This window comes from Rhincodon typus, chromosome 26, assembly GCF_021869965.1.
Source record: "Rhincodon typus isolate 14 chromosome 26, sRhiTyp1.1, whole genome shotgun sequence".
NCBI lineage: Eukaryota > Metazoa > Chordata > Chondrichthyes > Orectolobiformes > Rhincodontidae > Rhincodon > Rhincodon typus.
In genome coordinates this window covers 551,901-571,672 of record NC_063357.1, presented here as the reverse complement: position 1 = coordinate 571,672, position 19,772 = coordinate 551,901, and the positions used below count along the sequence as shown (strand labels likewise).

At 44.5% G+C, this 19,772-nt stretch overlaps 1 protein-coding gene across 1 annotated transcript in view; it reads right to left on the bottom strand.

The window, feature by feature from the left end:
* Window positions 1–19,772, bottom strand: part of ncor1 (nuclear receptor corepressor 1) — a 375,214-nt gene that overhangs the window by 182,755 nt on the left and 172,687 nt on the right. The window contains exon 16 of the mRNA XM_048612313.1: window positions 16,165–16,295. Coding sequence (XP_048468270.1) covers window positions 16,165–16,295 — 131 coding nt within the window. The remainder of the gene's footprint in view (window positions 1–16,164; window positions 16,296–19,772) is intronic.

The window sequence follows — 19,772 nt, the reverse complement described above, 5'->3', positions numbered from 1 at the left end:
CCCTTTCCAATGCTTCCACATCCTTCCTATAATGCGGTGACCAGAACGGTGGAATGATAAGGCCAGAAGATGAATAGCCTGCAAGTTCCCCTAGAAGCCTCAAACCATGTGGCCTTGGAACTATATTGCTGCTCCTTCACTGGCACTAAGTTAAATTCTGGAATTCCCTTCCGAACAACAATCTTAGAAATATCGAAAATAGGAGCAGGAGTAGGCCATTCAGCCCTTCAAGTCTTCTTCACTATTCAACAAGATCAAGGTTGATCATCCAACTCAAACAAGATGAATGGATGGTATGTTGCCTCCCAGGGGCCAGGGTCCGTGATGTCTCGGATCGTGTCTTCAAGATCCTTAAGGGGGATGGTAAGCAACCAGCAGTCATAGTACACATTGGTACCAATGATAGAGAGGAGTTACAAGGAGGTGGTCACACCCAAGGTACAGGAAAAAGGTAGCTGGGTGACCGTCAGGAAGGGGAAAGGGAACAGGCAGACCGTGCAGGGATCCTCTGTGGCCATTCCCCTCAATAATAAGTATACAGTTTTGGATACCGTTGGGGGTAATGACCTACCAGGGGAAGGCCATAGCGGACAGGTCTCTGGCACTGAGCCTGGTCCTGTGGCACAGAAGGGAAGAGGGGAGAATAGGAGAACATTCGTAGTGGGGGATTCAACAGTAAGAGGCACAGACAGGCAGTTCTGTGGACGCGAATGAGATGAACAGATGGTATGTTGCCTCCCAGGTGCCGAGGTCCATGATGTCTCGGATTGTGTCTTCAAGATCCTAAAGGGGGAGGGTGAGCCACCAGCAATCATGGTACACATTGGTACCAACGACATAGGTAGAAAAAGGACTGAGAATGTGAAAAACGAGTACAGGGAGTTAGGTTGGAAGCTGAAGTCCAGGACAAACAGGGTAGTTATCTCTGGATTACTACCAGTGCCACGTGATAACGAGGTAAGAAATAGGAGGAGTGTGCTGCTAAACACGTGGTTACAGGGCTGGTGTAGGAGGGAGGGCTTCCATTATGTGGATAATTGGAGCACATTCTGGGGAAGGTGGGACCTGTACAGTAAGGACGGGTTGCACCTGAACCGGGAAGGGCACTAATATCCTGGGAGGGAGGTTTGCTCGAGCTATACAGGATGGTTTAAACTAGATTGGCAGGGGCTGGGGAACTGGATTTGTAATTCAGAGGATGAGGTATTCAGCCTTCCAACAGACACAACAGGGAGTGAGGCTGTTAATAAAAGAAATGCGGTCGATGGAGCGTAATTGTGGACACAGGGATGGTTTGAAGTGTGTATACTTCAATGCTAGAAGTATCAGAAATAAGGTGGATGAACTTAGAGCATGGGTCAGTACTTGGAACTACGATCTTGTGGCCATTACAGAAACTTGGGTAACTCAGGGACAGGAATGGTTGTTGGAAGTTCCGGGATTTAGATGCTTGAAAAGAAATAGGGAGGGTGGAAAAAGAGGCGGGAGAGTGGCATTGCTAGTCAGGGCTAGTATAGCAGCTACTGAAAGGCAGTTCGAGAATGATATGTCTGCAGAGTCAGTTTGGGTTGAGGTCAGGAACAAGAAAGAAGCAGTCACTTTGTTGGTTGTTTTTTTTTTTAAAAACAGACCCCCTAGTAGTTGCAGAGAAGTGGAGGAGTGGATTGGGAGGCAGATACTAGAAAGGTGCAGAAATCACAGGGTTGTAGTCATGGGTGACTTCAACTTTCCAAATATTGTTTGGAAACATTTTAGTTGCAATAGTTTAGATGGAGCAGATTTTGTCCAGTGCGTTCAGGAAGGATTCCTGACACAGTATGTAGATAGACCAACACGAGGAGAGGCCACTTTGGATTTGGTGCTTGGCAGGAGAGCATTTTGGTGGTAGCGATCATAACTCTGTTACTTTTACAATAGTCATGGAAAAGGATAGGTACATACAGCAGGGTAAGGTTTATAATTGGGGGAAGGGTAATTACAATTCTGTTAGGCAAGAACTGGGCAACATAAAATGGTAACAGATGCTGTCAGGGAAGAGCACTATTGAAATGTGGAGATTGTTTAAGGAACGCATACTGCGTGTGCTCGATATGTTTGTCCCTAGCAGCAGGGAAGATGCGGTCGAGTGAGGGAGCCTTCGTTCTCAAGAGAGGTCGACCGACTGGTTAAGAGGAAGGAGGATGCTTATGTAAGGTTTAGGAAGCAAGGAATGGAAAAGGCTCTAGAGGGATACAAGTTAGCCAGGAAGGAGCTGAAGAAAGGGCTTAGGAGAGCTATAAGGGGGCATGAGAAAACGTTGGCAGATAGGATCAAGGAAAACTCCAAGGCTTTTTACACGTACGTGAGGAATAAGAGAATGACCAGAGAAAGGGTAGGGCCAATCAAGGATTGTAAAGGGAATTTGGGCACGGAGCCTAAAGAGATAGGAGAGGTCCTTAATGAATACTTTTCTTCATTATTCACAACTGAGAAAGACCTAGTTGTAGAGGAGGACAGTGTGAAACAGGCTGGTAGGCTAGAGGAGGTTGATGTTAGTAAGGAAGATGTACTAGGAATTTTGAGGAACTTGAGGATAGATAAATCTCCCGGGCCTGATGGGATTTATCCAAGGATTCTATGAGAAGCGAGGGAAGAGACCGCTGTGCCTTGGGCGATGATCTTTTCATCTTCACTGTCCATGGGTATAATGCCGGAAGATTGGAGAGAGGCAAACGTCATTCCCTTGTTCAAAAAAGGGAATAAGGATAAGGATAACCCCGGAAATTACAGGCCAGTTAGTCTTACTTCAATGGTGGGCAAATTATTGGAAAGGGCTCTGAGAGACATGATTTATGATCACTTGGAAAGGCACAGTTTGATTCGTGATAGTCAGCATGGATTTGTAAGGGGTAGATCATGCCTCACAAACCTTATTGAATTCTTTGAAGAGGTGACCAAACACATAGATGAAGGTAGAGCAGTGGATGTGGTATACATGGATTTAAGTAAGGCGTTTGATAAGGTTCCCCATGGTAGGCTCATGCAGAAGGTGAGGAGGCGTGGGATAGGGGGAAATGTGGCAGATTGGATTCAGAATTGGCTGACCCTCAGAAGACAAAGTGTGGTAGTGGACGGAAAATATTCAACATGGTGTTCAGTTACGAGTGGTGTACCACAAGGATCTGTTCTGGGTCCTCTTCCATTTGTGATTTTTATCAATGATTTGGATAAAGGAGTGGAAGGGTGGATTAGTAAATTCGTGGACGATACGAAGGTGGGTCAAGTTGTGGACAGTACGGAGGGCTGTTCTAGGTTACAAAAGTGACATTGATAGGATGCAGGGTTGGGCTGAGAAGTGGCAGATAGAGTTTAACCCTGAAAAGTGAGAGGTGACTCATTTTGGAAGGATAAACTTGAAAGCAGAATACAGGGTTAACAGAAAGATTCTTGGCAGTGTGGAGGAGCAGAGGGATCTTGGGATTCATGTCCACGGTTCCCTGAAAGTTGCCACCCAGGTGGATAGAGTTGTTAGGAAGGCGTATGGTGTGTTAGCTTTCATTAATAGAGGGATTGAGTTCAAGAGCCGTGAAGTTATGCTCCAGCTGTACAAAAGCCTGGTTCGGCCACATCTGGAGTATTGTGTCCAGTTCTGGTCGCCTCATTACAGGACAGATGTGGAAGTGTTGGAAAAGGTGCAGAGGATATTTACCAGGGTTTTGCCTGGAATGCACCAAAGGTCTTACGAGGAAAGGTTGAGAGAGCTAGGGCTTTTCTCTTTAGAATGACGAAGCATGAGAGGTGACTTGATAGAGGTGTACAAAATGATCAGAGGTAAAGATAGAGTAGACAGCCAGAGACTTTTTCCTTGGGTGGAGGTAGTTATTACGAGGGGGCATAGTTTTAAAGTGAGTGGAGGTAGGTTCTTTACTCAGAGTGGTCGGGGCATGGAATGCATTGCCGGAGAGGGTAGTGGAGTCGGCCTCACTAGGGGCATTTAAGCGGCTATTAGATAGGCATATGGATGATAGTATAAGGTAGAGGTGGAGGTTAGATAGACCTTAGGATTACGGTAAAAGTTTGGCACAACATCGTGGGCCGAAGGGCCTGTAGTGTGCTGTACTGTTCTATGTTCTATGTACTAACTCAGCATCCTGCTCCCCCTTTTTCCCCATACTCTTTGATCCCTTTAGAATCTATTCTTAGCCCTAAGAACTATATCTACCTTCTTCTTGAAAATAATTAATATTTTGGCCTCAACTGCATTCTGTGACAAAGAATCCTAGAGGCCCACCACTTCCTACTGAAGAAACTTCACCCCACTTTAGTCCTAAATGGCCTACTCCGTACCCTTAAACTGTAACCCTGGTTCTGGTCTCATCGGTCATCAGGAACATCCACCCTGCATTTACCTTCTAGTCCTCTCAGAATTTAATAGGTTTCTATGCAATCCTCCTTATTCTTCTAAACTCCAGTGAACATAGTCCTAACCAATTCAGGCTCTCCTCATATGTCATTCCTGCCATCTCAGAAATTAGTCTGGCAAACCTTGGTCATACACCCACCATACCCAGAACATTCTTCCTCAGGTAAGGAGACAAAAACTGCACACAATACTCCAGGTTTGGTCTTACCAATTCCCTGTCTAAGTGCAGCAAAACATTCCTCCTCCTGTATTTGAATTTTCCCAGTATGAGGGATAACAAACCACTTGTCTTTTTCACCTTCTGCTACACCCACACGCATACTTTCAACAACTGGTATACCAGGTCTCATTCTGTCCTGCCCCCCAAACCCCTCACCACGTCCCCAATCAATCATTATTCAGTTAATAATCTGCCTTCCTGTTTTTCCCATCTAAATGGATTACTTCATCATTATCCACTTTATGTTTCAGCTACCATGCATTTGCTCATTCACTCAAATCACACTGAAGCATCTCTGCATCCTTCTCACAGCTTGCCTTCACACCAAGCTTTGTACTGTCTGCAAACTTGGAGATGTTACACCTAATTTCCCCATTTAGATCTTTAAAATATATTGTGAATAGCTGGGGTCCAAGCACTGATCCCAGCAGTGCCTCACTAGTCACTGCCTGCTACTCAGAAAAAGAAGTGTCAACTCCTCCCTTTGTTTCCTGTCTGCCAACCAGCTCTCTTCCATGTCAGTACAATACCCTCAATCACATGCTTTAATTTTATACATTAATCCGTCACGTGGGACCTTATCAAAAGCCTTCTTAAAATCCAAGTAAACGACATCCACTGACTTCCCCTTATCAGATCTATCAGTTACATCTTCAAAAGATTCCAGTAGATTTGTCAAGCATGAGGTACCTCTCATAAATCCACACTGACTCTGTCCAATCCTATCACTGATTTCCAAGCAGTCTGTTATAAAATCCAATGGACTCTAGCAATTCCCCCACTGCCACTATCAAGCTAACTCGTCTATCATTTTTGATTTTCTCTCTTTTGTCTCTGTTTTTAAACAGTGAAATTACATTAGCTACCCTCCAATCCATAGGGACTGTTTCAGATTCATCAGAATCTTGAAATGCGACTTGAAATTTATCCAATGCTTCTAGGGGCCACTTTCTTAAATTCTCTGGGATGCAAATTATCAGGGCCTGGGGATTCATCAGTCTTCAGTTCTATCAATTTCATAAATACCATGTCCATACTAATGCTGATTTCTTCAAGTTCCTCCTTCTCACTAAACCCTGTATTCTCTAACATTTTTCGGAACATTATTTACGTCCTTTGTGAAGGCAGAATCAAAAGTATCCAATAGAAGATGGTTGAGACATTTTACTGAGACGTTCTGGGAGAATTTGGCTCAGTCACCTCGACTGATCAGAAGAGCCAGGAAAACCTCCCCCCCACCAAGCCTTTAGTCAAAAGGGAAAAAGCAGCAAATATAAGGCTTGGGAAGCTAAAATCAGACAGGGCCCATGAGGAATACAAAGAAAGCAGGAAAGAACTCAAGCAGTGAATTAGGACAGCAAGAAGGGGCCACGAAATGACCTTGGCAAGTAGAATTAAAAACAAGATGATAACTAGGGAGAAGGTAGGATCACTCAGGGATAAAGGAGGGAACTTGTGTTTGGAGGTAGAGAATGAAGGTGAGATCCTAAATGGGCACTTTGCATCAGTATTCTCCCAGGAGAAGGATATAGAAGCCAGTGAGATTTGTGTGGAGTGTGCTAATATGCTTAGGCATTTTGAGATCTCGAAAGAAGTGGTGTTGGGTCTGTTGACAAGCATTAAGGTGGAGAAGTCCCCAGGGCCCAAAGATGTCTGCACCAGATTGTTGAGAGAGGCAAGACAGGAGATTGCTGGGGTCCTGACCAAGATCTTTCTACCCTCGCTAGCCACTGGAGGGGTCCTGGAGTAGTTAGTGTTTTCCTCTATTCAAGAAGGGAAATAGGGACAATCCAGCAAATTATAGACCAGTGAGCGTCACACCAGTGGTTGGCAAGCATTTGGAGAGGATTCTCAGAGATAGGATTTACACACATTTGGAAAAACATGGCCTAATTAGAGACAGTCAGCATGGCTTTGTGCAGGGCAGATTATGTCTTACTAACTTGATTGAATTTTTTGAGGTGGTGAAAAAGGTGATCGATGAGGGTACACAGTGGATGTTGTTTACATGGATTTTAGTAAGGCTTTCAACAAGGTCCCTCATGGTAAGCTCATCCAGAAGATTAAGATGTGTAGGATCTATGGTGACTTGGCTGCGTGAATTCAGATTTGGCTTGCCCATAAAAGGCAGAGGGTAGTGGTGGTAGGGTGCTTTTCAGGCTGGAGGTCTGTGACTAATGGTGTTCTGCAGGGATCCATACTGGGACCTCTGCTGTTTGTGATATACATAAATGACTTAGATGAAAATACAGATGGATGGGTTAGTAATTTTGCAGACGATACAAAGATTTGTGGAGCTGTGGATAGTGCAGAAGGTTGTCAATAGATAGAGCAGGATACAGATCAGTTGCGGTTATGGGCAGAGAAATGGCAGATGGAGTTTAATCCAGGCAAGTGTGAGGTGCCGCACTTTGGGAAATCAAATGTTAAGAAGTATACAGTTAATGGCAGGACCCCGAACAGCATTGATGTTCAGAGGGATCTTGGAGTTCAGGTCCAGAGCTCCCCGAAAGTGGCCAAGCAAGTAAATAGGGCGGTGAAGGTGGTGTTTGGCATGCTTACCTTTACTGGTCAAGGAATTGAGTACAGGAATCAGGATGTGATGTTGATGCTTTATAAGGCTTTGGTTAGGCCATAATTAAGAGTACTGTGTTCAATTTTGGTCACCACATTATAGGAAGGAATTGGAGGCTTTGGAGAGGGTGCAGAAGAGGTTTATCAGGGTGCTGCCTGGACTAGAGGATATGAACTGTAAGGAGTGACTAGATAAACTTGGGTTGTTTTCTCTAGAGTAACGGAGGCTGAGGAGACTTGATAAGAGTCAATAAAATTATGAGATGCATAGATTGGCTTGAAAGTCAGAATCTTTTCTCCACAGTTGAAAAGTCTAAAACCAGGGGGCATGCATTTAAGGTGAGAGGGGGCAAGTTCAAAGGAGATGTGAGGAGCAAGTTTTTGTTTTACAAAGAGCATGGTAGGAGTGTGGAATATGCTGCCAGGGGTCGTGGTGGAGGCAGATATGATAGAGGCCTTTCATAATCTTTTAGATAAGCGCAAGAATATGTGCAGGAAATGGAGGGATATGGACCAAAAGCAGGCAGAAGGGATTAGTTTCATTTGGCGTCGTTTACGCACAACATCATGGGCCGAAGGGTCTCTTCCTGTGCTGTACATTTCTATGTTCTAAGTACTTAATTTGTCTGCCTTCTCTGATCCCATCTTAAATTCCCTTGTATTTGCAGATACATTCTATTTTGTTCAAAAAGCACACAATTTGCAGATAGTCAGTGACATTTTATAATGGAAATAAAACCAGTCTGACTCCAAGTTCATACACAGCCAGACTCTAAACAAGGCCTCACACCTAAAATACATTGTCTGACCTGAGATGTCACCTCTGGTACACTGGTAAAACCTTTAATTATCTTGGGGTATTGACTTGAAAGAAATTCTGGGATTTGCATATTAATCCTTTCAAACTGATTAGAAACTTAACAGCCATCTTAGGTTTAAAGAACAAAGAACAAAGAAAATTACAGCAAAGGAACAGGCCCTTCGGTCCTCCAAGCATGTGCCGATCCAGATTCTCTATCTAAACCTGTCGCCTATTTTCCAAGGATCTGTATCCCTCTGCTCCCTGCCCATTCATGTATCTGTCTAGATACATCTTAAATGATGCTATCGTGCCTGCCTCTACCACCTCTGCTGGCAACACATTCCAAGCACCCACCACCTTCTGCGTAAAGAACTTTCCACGCATATCTCCCTTAAACTTTTTCCCTCTCACCTTGAAATCGTGACCCCGGGTAATTGAGTCCCCCATTCAGGGAAAAAGCTTCTTGCTATCCACCCTGTCTATACCTCTCATGATTTTGTAAACCTTAATCAGGTCCCCACTCAACCCCCATCTTTCTAATGTAAATAATCCTAATCTATTCAACCTCTCTTCATAGCTAGCGCCCTCCATACCAGGCAACATCCTGGTGAACCTCCTCTGCACCCTCTCCAAAGCATCCACATCCTTTTGGTAATGTGGCGACCAGACTGTACGCAGTATTCCAAATGTGGTCGAACCAAAGTCCTATACAACTGTAACATGACCTGCCAACTCTTGTACTCAATACCCCGTCCGATGAATGAAAGCATGCCGTATGCCTTCTTGACCACTCTATCGACCTGCGTTACGACCTTCAGGGTACAATGGACCTGAACACCCAGATCTCTCTGTGCATCAATTTAACCCAGGGCTTTTCCATTTACCGTATAGTTTGCTCTTGAATTAGATCTTCCAAAATGGATCACCTCGCATTTGCCTGGATTGAACTCCATCTGCCATTTCTCCGCCCAACTCTCCAATCTATCTATATTCTGTTGCATTCTCCGACAGCCCCCTTCACTATCTGCTACTCCACCAATCTTAGTGTCATCTGCAAACTTGCTAATCAGACCATCTATACCTTCCTCCAGATCATTTATGTATATCACAGACAACAGTGGTCCCAACACGGATCCCCATGGAACATCAGTGGTCACAGTTTTCCGTTTGGAGAAACTCCCTTCCACTACAACTCTGTCTCCTGTTGCTCAGCCAGTTCTCTATCCATCTAGCTAGTACACCCTGGACCCCATGCGACTTCACTTTCTCCATCAGCCTACCATGGGGAACCTTATCAAACGCCTTACTGAAGTCCATGTATATGACATCTACAGCCCTTCCCTCATCTATCAACGTTGTCACTTACTCAAAGAATTCTATCAAGTTGGTAAGACATGACTTTCCCTGCACAAAACCATGCTGCCTATCACAAATAAGCCCATTTTCTTCCAAATGTAAATAGATTCTATCCCTCAGTATCTTCTCCAGCAGCTTCCCCACCACTGACGTCAGGCTCACCGGCCTATAATTACCTGGATTATCCTTGCTACCCTTCTTAAACAAGGAGACAACATTAGCAATTCTCCAGTCTTCCGGGACCTCACCCGTGCTCAAGAATGCTGCAAAGATATCTGTTAAGGCCCCAGCTATTTCCTCTCTCACTTCCCTCAGTAACATGGGTTAGATCCCATCTGGACCTGGGGACTTGTCCACCCTAATGCCTTTTAGAATACCCAACACTTCCCTCCTCCTTATGCCGACTTGACCTAGAGTAATCAAACATCTATCCCTAACCTCAACATCCATCATGTCCCTCTCCTCAGTGAATACCGATGCAAAGTACTCATTAAGAATCTCACTCATTTTCTCTGACTCCTCGCATAACTTCCCTCCTTTGTCCTTGAGTGGGCCAACCCTTTCTCTAGTTACCCTCTTGCTCCTTATGTACAAATAAAAGGCTTTGGGATTTTCCTTAACCCTGTTTGCTAAAGATATTTCATGACCCCTTTTAGCCCTCTTAATTCCTCGTTTCAGATTTGGCCTACTTTCCCGATATTCTTCCAAAGCTTCATCTGTTTTCAGTCGCCTACACCTTATGTATGCTTCCTTTCTCCTCTTTGCTCGTCTCACAATTTCACCTGTCATCCATGGTTCCCTAATCTTGCCCTTTCTATCCTTCATTTTCACAGGGACATGTCTGTTCTGCACTCTAATCAACCTCTCTTTAAAAGCCTCCCACATATCAAATGTGGATTTACCCTCAAACAGCTGCTCCCAATCCACATTCCCAGCTCCTGCCGAATTTTGCTATAGTTGGCCTTCCCCCAATTTAGCACTCTTCCTTTAGGACCACTCTCGTCTTAGTCCATCAGTATTCTAAAACTTACGGAATTGTGATCACTATTCCCAAAGTAATCCCCTACTGAAACTTCAACCACCTGACCAGGCTCATTCCCCAACACCAGGTCCAGTAAGGCCCCTTCCCGAGTTGGACTATTTACATACTGCTCCAGAAAACCCTCCTGGATGCTCCTTACAAATTCTGCTCCATCTAAACCCCTAACACTAAGTGAATCCCAGTCAATGTTGGGAAAATTAAAATCTCCCATCACCACTACCCTGTTGCCCCTACATCTTTCCACAATCTGTCTGCATATTTGTACCGCTATCTCACGCTCGCTGTGGGGAAGCCTGTAGTACAGCCCCAACATTGTTACCGCACCCTTCCAACTTCTGAGCTCTGCCCATATTGTTTCACTGCTCGATCCTCCGTAGAGCCCTCCTTCAGCACAGCTGTGATATCCTCTTTGACTAGTAATGCAACCCCTCCACCCCTTTTACCTCCCTCTCTATCCCACCTGAAGCATCTATATCCTGGGATACTTAGTTGCCAATCTTGCCCTTCCCTCAACCAAGTCTCAGTAATAGCAATAACATCATACTCCCAGGTACCAATCCAAGCCCTAAGTTCATTAAGTTTGTTCAATACATTCTCATTAATTCTATGACCTTTTGATCTTTGGCTTATAAATTCTGTGTCTGATGCCACCTCTCTGAGACACCTGAAGGAGCGAGACTCCGAAAGCTTGTGTCTTCAAATAAACGTGATGTACTATAACCTGGTGTCGTGTGACTTTTGACCTTGTTTCTGACCGTAAGGGCCCGACATTCGTCTGCACTAATCTTTTTCTCTTCACATACCTGTAGAAATTTTTATAGTCAATTTTTATGTTCCCACAAGCTTACTCTCATATTCTATTTTCTCCTCTTGTCCTCCTTTGCTAAAATTTAAACTGCTTCCACTCCTCAGGTCTGTTGATTTTTTTGCCTCTGGATAATTTATGTGTCCCTTCTTTGGATCTTGTACTATTCCTAATTTTCCTTGTCCCATTTCCTGTTTTATTTTTGTGCCAGACAGAAATGAACAATTACTGCAGTTCCTTCACGCCCTCTTTAAATATTCGCTACTGCTGATCCGTTGTCATCCCCTTCAGGAACATGCCCAATTTACCATAACCAGCTTATGCCTCAAACCATCATAGTTTCTTCTGTACAGATTCAGGGCCCTAGTCTCAGAATAAACTACATCACTCTCTACCTTAATGAAGAATTCGTTACATTATGATTGCTCAACTAAGTTTGTGGATGGTACGAACATTAGGAGGGTTATTGACAGTGAGGAGGACAGTCTTAGGCTACAGTTTGATATTGATCAGCTCGTAAACTGGGCAGAACACTAGCAGATGGAATCTAATCCTGATAAATGTGAGGTGTTGCATTTTGGGATGTCTAATAAGGGAAGAATATACACAGTGAATGGTAGAAACCAAGGCAGTACTGAAGAATAAAGCATCCTTGGTGTACAAGTCCACAGTTCCCCGAAAGCGTCAACACAGGCACACAGGGTGGCGAAGGCAGCATGTAAGATGCTTGCCTTCATTAGCCAGGGCATTGGATATAGGAGCAAGAAAGTCTTCTTACAACTTTATAAAACATTGGTTAGACCACAGATTAAATACTGTGTGCAGGTCTGATCACCACATTACAAGAACGTGACAGTACTGGAGAGAGTGCAGAGGAGATGTTGCCTGGGGTGAAAAGTCTCAGTTATGAGGACAGACTGGATATGCTGGATTTGTTTTCCTTGGAGGGTGAGGAGGGGGAATCTAATTGAGGAATCCAAATTATGAGAGGCACAGGCACAGTAGATTGTGAGGATCTCTTCCACATGGCAGATGTGTCTAAGTCCACAGGGCATAAGTTTAAAGTGATGAGCAAGTGGTTTAGAGGAGATCTGAGAAAAGTTATTTTCACTCAAGAGGAGATATGGAACATGCTGCCTAAGCGGGTGGTGGAGGCACAACATTTAAGAAGCATCTGAATGAGTACTTAAAATATCAGGGCAGAGTAGGCAATGGACCACGTGTAGATAAATGGGACCAGCGTAGTTTGGTTGGCATAGAAATGGTGGGTTGAAGGGCGTATTTCTATGCTGAATGACTATGACTCATCCTCGAGAAGCCTCACATAGCTGGACTGTCATGACACAAAGCCAGTCTAGGGTCACCAGTTCTCTAGTTTTTTCTCAGTGTATTAGGCTGGTTTTCTGGCTCATGTGGCATCCTGGGATGATGCTTCTTTAGTATTGCTATTGATCTGAATTGCCCAATCTACATGCAACTAAATTTGCTCAGAACTACAGCTGTACCCTTATTGCTTGCATTTCTAGTTTTTCGTGCATTGCCATTCCCAACATTACCACTACATTTTTGGGCTCGATATACAAATACCAATATCATCGGCCACAACTGCTAACAACACTATTGCTGTACCTTACTAGAAAGGCCTTTTCGTTATTCTTACACAGGATTTGGGAGTTACGGTAAAGCCAGCATTTGTTGCCCATTCCTAAATGGCCTTGAACTGAACGGCTGTATAGGTCATTTCAGGGACCAGTTAAGAGTCAAGCACATAGCTGTGGGTCTGGAGTCACACATAGGCCAGACTGGGTAAAGACTCCAGATTTCAAGGACGTTAGTGAACCAGCCAGGTTTTCACAATTTGACAATGGTTACAGAGTCACTAAAGGACTACATTTTCTTTACTTCCAAATGACTTTTGTTTTACTGATTTCAAATTCCAACATCAGGCATAGTGCAACTTGAACTCATATTCTCAGAGCATTAGCCTGGGGGCTCGGAATTACAATTCCAATCACATGAGCACTATACAATCACTTCCTCATTACTGTAGCAATTCAAGAAAGTAGCTCACCAAAATATCAAGGGGCAATTAGGTATGAGGACAAAAAACAGAGCTTGCCAGCACTACCCACATCCTATGAAGCAAATCAAAGAGTTATCTTATTCCAAGTCTTGCAAGTAAGGATTTTGCAGAATGGCTCTTGAGAAGTCAAGATCGCAAGTACAATGAGTGCTAAACATCATGATAAAACTTTAGAAAAGCTCACAGCACAGGAGGAGACTGGTCAGTTGTCTCCATGCTGGGTCCAACAGCAGCTCAGTTAGTCCCACTCCCTGTTCTATCTCATTGCCCTAAAGTACCTTTTTTTCACGTAAATGGATCTGGGTGGGATGCTCTTCAGGGGGTCAGTGTGGGCTCAATGGGCCGAATAGCCTGCTTCCATGCTGGAGGGATTCTAAGATCTAAAATCTAATTATTCAATTCCTTTTAGAAAGCCAGAAATGAATGTGCCTCCACATTGGAGGGAACATAAAGAACAGCAAAGAATAACCGAAAGATTAATACAGGAGAGAAAGATTAGAGTACATCAGAAAGTTAGCAAGAAATATATAAACAGACAATAAAAATGTCTACAAGTAAAGCAAAGTCAGCATTGGTCCTACATAGTGTGTATCTGGGAATTAACAACAATAAACAGGGAGTCAACAGAGTAATAGATATTTTGTTTGTCTTCACTGTAGACGACACACTTATTAATCCAGAAATAACTGCATATGAGAAAGTGAAATAGAGGCAGAAATTTAAAACAACTACAATCGTTATAGCAAGGTTGCTGAGGCTATTTTAGCCTGAGATGAAGAACACCGGAACCCTAACTCTTGATTCAGTTTGGTTGGGGTTTGTTTCGCTGACTGGGGTATTTCCCCATAAAGTATGGAAATCTCGGAAGATATAAGAACATTGAACAGATTGCCATCATCTAGGCTGCTACTGACCTTTGCAAATGTTTAAGCTTAATTTTTATATAGAGAGTGAGGGTGCCAGGGTAAAGAGCGCACACGAGAGAGAGGGCGACAGCGGATGAGAAAAAGCGAGAGAGGGCGACAGCGGATGAGAAAAAGCGAGAGAGGGCGACAGCGAGAGACAAAAACCAAAAAGGAGACGACATTTTCAACGGCAGACTTCTGCTTTTGAAAAGATTTTTAAAACTGTCAACTGATAGCATTCATTATAATTCCTAAAATCAAACATTTGAGAAATCTGTAAATTGGCATTTTGAATTTACTGATGTGTCTCGATCTAGGAGGTCCTTCTGAAATTTTTAAACATTTACTGTTCCCAACAAAATAACTTAAAAGTATCTCTTTAGCAAGGATAGATTTATCCACCACAAGTGTGAAGTGATATATTTTGGGAGGTCAAATGCAAGAGGAAAGTATACAGTAAATGGCAGAACTCTTACAATGAAATACAGGTGGGATCTTGGGGAGCAATCCATAGCTCCCTCAAAGTGGCAACACAATCAAATAAGGTATTAAAGGAGGTGTATGTCATGCTTGTCTTCATCGGTCAGAGCACTCAGTATAAAAGTCGACCAGTTGTGACGCAGCTATATAAAACTTCAGTTAGGTCACATTTGGAGTACTGTATGCAGTTCTGGTCGCCACATGATAGGAAGGATGTGGAGGCTTTGGAGAGGATGCAAATGAATTATACCAAGATGTTGCGTTGATTGCAGTATATTAACTAGGAGAGGGTGGACAAACTTGGATTATTCTTGCTAAAGCATCAGAGGTTGAGGGGTGACCTGATAGCAGTACACAAAATTACGAGCGGAACGGACAGGGTGGTTAAGCAGAGTCATTTTCCCAGGGTAGAAATGTCAAACGCTAGGGGGCATAGGTTTAAGGTGAGGGGGGAAAAGTTTAAAGGAGATGTGCAAGGCAACTATTTTTTTTAAAAGCACATAGGGTGGTAGGTACCTGGAACATGCTACCAGGGAAGGTGGTAGAAGCAGATATGATAGCAATGTTTAAGAGACATTTAGACAGACACATAGCCAGGCAGGGAACTGAGGGATAGGGACCATCCGCAGGCAGATGGAATTAGTTTAGAATGGCATCATGGTGGGCCAAAGGGCCTGTTCCTCTGCTGTACTGTTCTATGCTCCATATAAAAATTTTGGGGTATAGGATGGATCTGCAATAAACTAAGTTTTCTATTATAGCAGCGCTTCAGTGTATCATGCTTATACAGAAATTGAGAAGAAAGCAAACACTAAGGGCAGAGATAGTAGGAACTGCAGATGCTGGAGAATCCGAGACAACAAGGTGCAGGGCTGAATGAACACAGCAGGCCAAGCAGCATCATAGGAGCAGAGAGGCTGACGTTTCGGGCCTAGACCCTTCATCAGAAAAGGGGGAGGGGAAGGGGGTTCTGAAATAAATAGGGAGAGAGTGGGAGGCAGATAGAAGAGGGATAGAGGAGAGGATAGGTGGAGAGGAAACAAACAGTTCGAAGAGGCGGGGATGGAGCCAGTAAAGGTGAGTGTAGGTGGGGAGTTAGGAAGGGGATAGGTCAGTCCAGGGAGGATGGACAGGTCAAGGGGATGGGATGAGGTTGGTCGGTAGGAGATGGAGGTGCGGCTTGAGGTGGAAGGAGGGGATAGGTGGGAGGAAGAACAGGTTAGGGAGGCAGGGACGAGCTGGACTGGTTTTGGGATGTGGTAGGGGGAGGGGAGATTTTGAAACTAGTGAAATCCACATTGATACCATTGGGCTGCAGGGTTCCCAAGCGGAATGAGTTGCTGTTCCTGCAACCTTCGGGTGGCATCGTTGTGGTACTGCAGGAGGCCCAGGATAAACACTAAGGGCATTCTGGGACCCAGTGCCTCTCCCATATGTATGCACAACTGTTCAAATGATTACGAATTCCTAGAGTGGGTCCTATTAGTTTTCTGACCTTTGAGGTTCTTCTTTATCATCTTTCTCCTCTTCCTTCTTCTCGTCCTTTTCTTCTCTCTCTACTTTTTCAACTTTTTCCTCTTCTTTTTCAGTTTCTTTTTCTTCTTGTGAAGGGCGAGAAATTTGTTGCTGTAAATCAAAAGAGCGGTTTGAGTGTAATACCAGACAGCCTGTGACCAGTAAGCATGCAAGTATCCTCAAAAGCAGTTTCATTCTAGTACCTGAAGATACAACACCAGAGTTGTTACAGATGTGAAATGTGGTGAACTATTATTTGTCTTAAGTTACTATTAGCTTTTTAAAGTGCCTTCGGCCTACATGAGACCACCGTTCTCCTCGTAAAAGATCATGGAAGTATCAATCAGTAAAATATCCGAAGAACAATGTTCCGTATCAAAAAAAAAAGATGGTAAATTTCTTGGGTCGAAGGATCCTTTCTTTAATATCTAAATATCAACCATTGAAAGAAAAGCCCAACAAGCATTGAAGAAAATGCTTATTTGAACGGTAACAAAGTAAGGGAACAAATATTCAGCCTTTAGGAAGTCTTAGTACCTTAAAACTGCAGGCATTTCTTTCAAAAACCTTTGGTTTTAATAAATGTCACTTTGCAGACGTTCAAAAACCATTTGTCAATTGTATTTCACTGTCTGATGTTTGGGAGACATTTCAATGAACTCCTGTGCTAAACAAAGGCACATGTTTATCTGTAAAAATATTTTGATATAGTTCCCTAGAATTCGCCCGTAGGTATCCAATGCTAGCCAAGCCCATTTCAAGCCTAGGTGTAGTCTCCTACATTCTTATGAGCCATTACAAAGCCTGGCTAAACAAAGGTGCAAGGAAAACACATCCAAAACTTAAATAGTCAAAACAGGAAAAAGGAATAAAAATAATAATAATTGGAACTGAGCCTATACTGTAACATCCTATGACTTTATTACATTTCCTCTCCTCCTTTTATTACTTATTCCGCTAGGCAATCTGCACCTCAATTTCAAGCACTGATCACAGGAAAAATCACCGAAATACAAACTAGGAGTAAATGAGCCATTTTCAGGTTGGCAGGCTTGTACTGCTGTGGTGCCGTGGGATCAGTACGGGTCCTCAGCTATTTCCAAACTATATTTTGATTTTGATAAAGGAATGCAGTATAAAGTATTCAAACTTGCTTACAATACAAAGTTGATTGGAAAGAACGTTGAGACGAAGACGCAAGTCTGTAAAGCATTACAGATTATAGACAAGTTAAATTGGTAGGCAAGAAAGTGGCAGATGGAGTGTCATATTGGGGAGTGTGAGGTTACTCACTTTGGTTAAGAAGTGATTATGGGGTCATAGGCTTTTAAATAGATACAAAATGCAAGAAAGTTACAGTGAATACTTATAAAACACTATATCAGTCTCCGTTTACATATCAACTCAAAGATACCCACAGCCCTCTGGAAGCTTCCTCTCCTCCCCTTTGCCCTGACTCCATCCCCTCTCCCAATCCCCCCACCTCCTGTCAGGTATTCACCATCCCTCCTAACCTTCCGCTCTCTGATGCTGAACGCTCCATAATCAGCAAAGGCCTCAGCTATTTCCCTCTGCGTCCCCACCTTAACGAATTTTGGGCACGACAGGATGTCGAACTCTTCTTCCGCAGTCTTTGCCTCCTTGCCCATTTCTTTGGACAGAAGTCCCCTCCCCGCCCCACAGACCCCTTCGCCCAGTTCCAACGCTCTCCCTCCACTTAGACCCCTCCCTCCGGCCTTTTACCTGCACTCGATCTGTTCATTGAGAACTGATGACGTAACATTAGTCGCCTCAATTTTGCTGCCCCTCTCAACAAATCCAACCTAGTTCCCTCCAGAACTGACTGCACTCAGATCTAACCCTGACTTTATCATTAAGCCTGCCGATAAGGGTGGTGCTGTTGTAGTCTGGCGCACTGACCTCTACCTTGTAGAGGCTGAGCGTCAACTCTCAGATACCGCCTCCTACCTTCCCCTGGGCCATGACCCCACCATGGCACATCAGGCCATTGTATCCACTACGGTAACGGATCTCATTTCATTCGGTGATCTCCCCACCTCCGCTTCCAAGCTGATAGTCCCCCAACCCTGCACAGCTTGTTTCTACCTGCTGCCAAAAATCCACAGACAGGACTGTCTGGGCAGACCCATTGTTTCAGCCTGCTCGTGCCCCACAGAACTCATCTCTTCCTACCTTGACTCAGTCTTCTCCCCCTGGTCCAATCCCTGCCCACGAACATCAGTGATTCCTCTGACACCTTACGCCGGTTTCAAAACTTCCATTTTGCAGGTTCCAGCGCCTCCTCTTTACCATGGATGTGCAATCCCTTTACACATCCATTCCCCACCAGGAGGTTCTTAGGGCTCTCCGCTTCTTCCTGGAGCAAAGACCTGAACCATCCCCACCCACCACCACCCTCCTCTGCTTGGCCGAGCTTGTCCTCACACTCAACAACTTCACTTTTAGCTCCTCCCATTTTCTTCAGGAAGAGGGGTTGCCATGGGTACCCACATGGGCCCCAGCTATGCTTGTCTCTTCATGGGGCATGTGGAACATTCTTTTTTCCAGTCCTATTCCGGCCCTCACCCACAACTCTTTCTCCGATACATCGATGGTACCATCAGTGCTGCTTCCCTCTCTCATCTGGAATTGGAAAACTTCATCAATTTCGCCTCCAATTTCCACTCTGCCCTCACTTTCACCAGGTCTATCTGTGACTCCTCCCTTCCGTTCCTCGACATTTCTGTTTGCATTTCTAGGGATAGACTGGCCACTAATATCCACTACAAATCCAATGACTCCCACAGCTATCTGGACTATACATGCTCAATCCCCACCTCCTGTAAAGACTCCATCCCATTCTCTCAGTTCCTCCGTCTCATATGTTCAGAAGAGGCCAACTTTGACAAGGGAGCCGCCAAAACATCCACCTTCCTCAACCAAGGATTCCCCAGGTCCGTTGTTGACAGGGCCCTCAACCAGATCTGACCCATTTCCCGCACTTCCGCCCTCATCTCTTCTGTTCCCTCCCGCAACAGCGATAGGGTTCCCCTTATCCTTACCTACCATCCCGCCAGCATCCACATCCAGAAGATCATCAGACGCCATTTCTGCCACCTCCAGTGAGATTCCACCAGTAGACACATATTCCCCTCCCTCCCCTCCCCTCCCCTCCCCTCCCTGCCTACTGCAGGGACCATTCCCTCCGGGACACCCTGGTCTCCACTTCCTTCACCCCCAACACCTCCCCACAACCCTACGGCACCTTCCCCTGTAACCGGGGAAGGTGCAAAACCTGCCCATTTACCTCCTCCCTCCCCAGTATCCAAGGGCCCAAACATACCTTCCAGGTAAAGCAACATTTTACCTGCACTTCCCAGGATCTAGTCTACTGCATTTGCTGCTCACAATGTGGTCTCCCCTATATTGGGGAAATGAAGCGTAGACTTGGTGACTGCTTTGCAGAACATCTACGTTCTGATCACAAAAAAGACCCTGAACTACTCGAGATAACAAGGTGTAGAGCTGGATGAACACAGCAGGCCAAGCAGCATCGGAGGAGCAGGAAAGCTGACGTTTCGGGTCTGG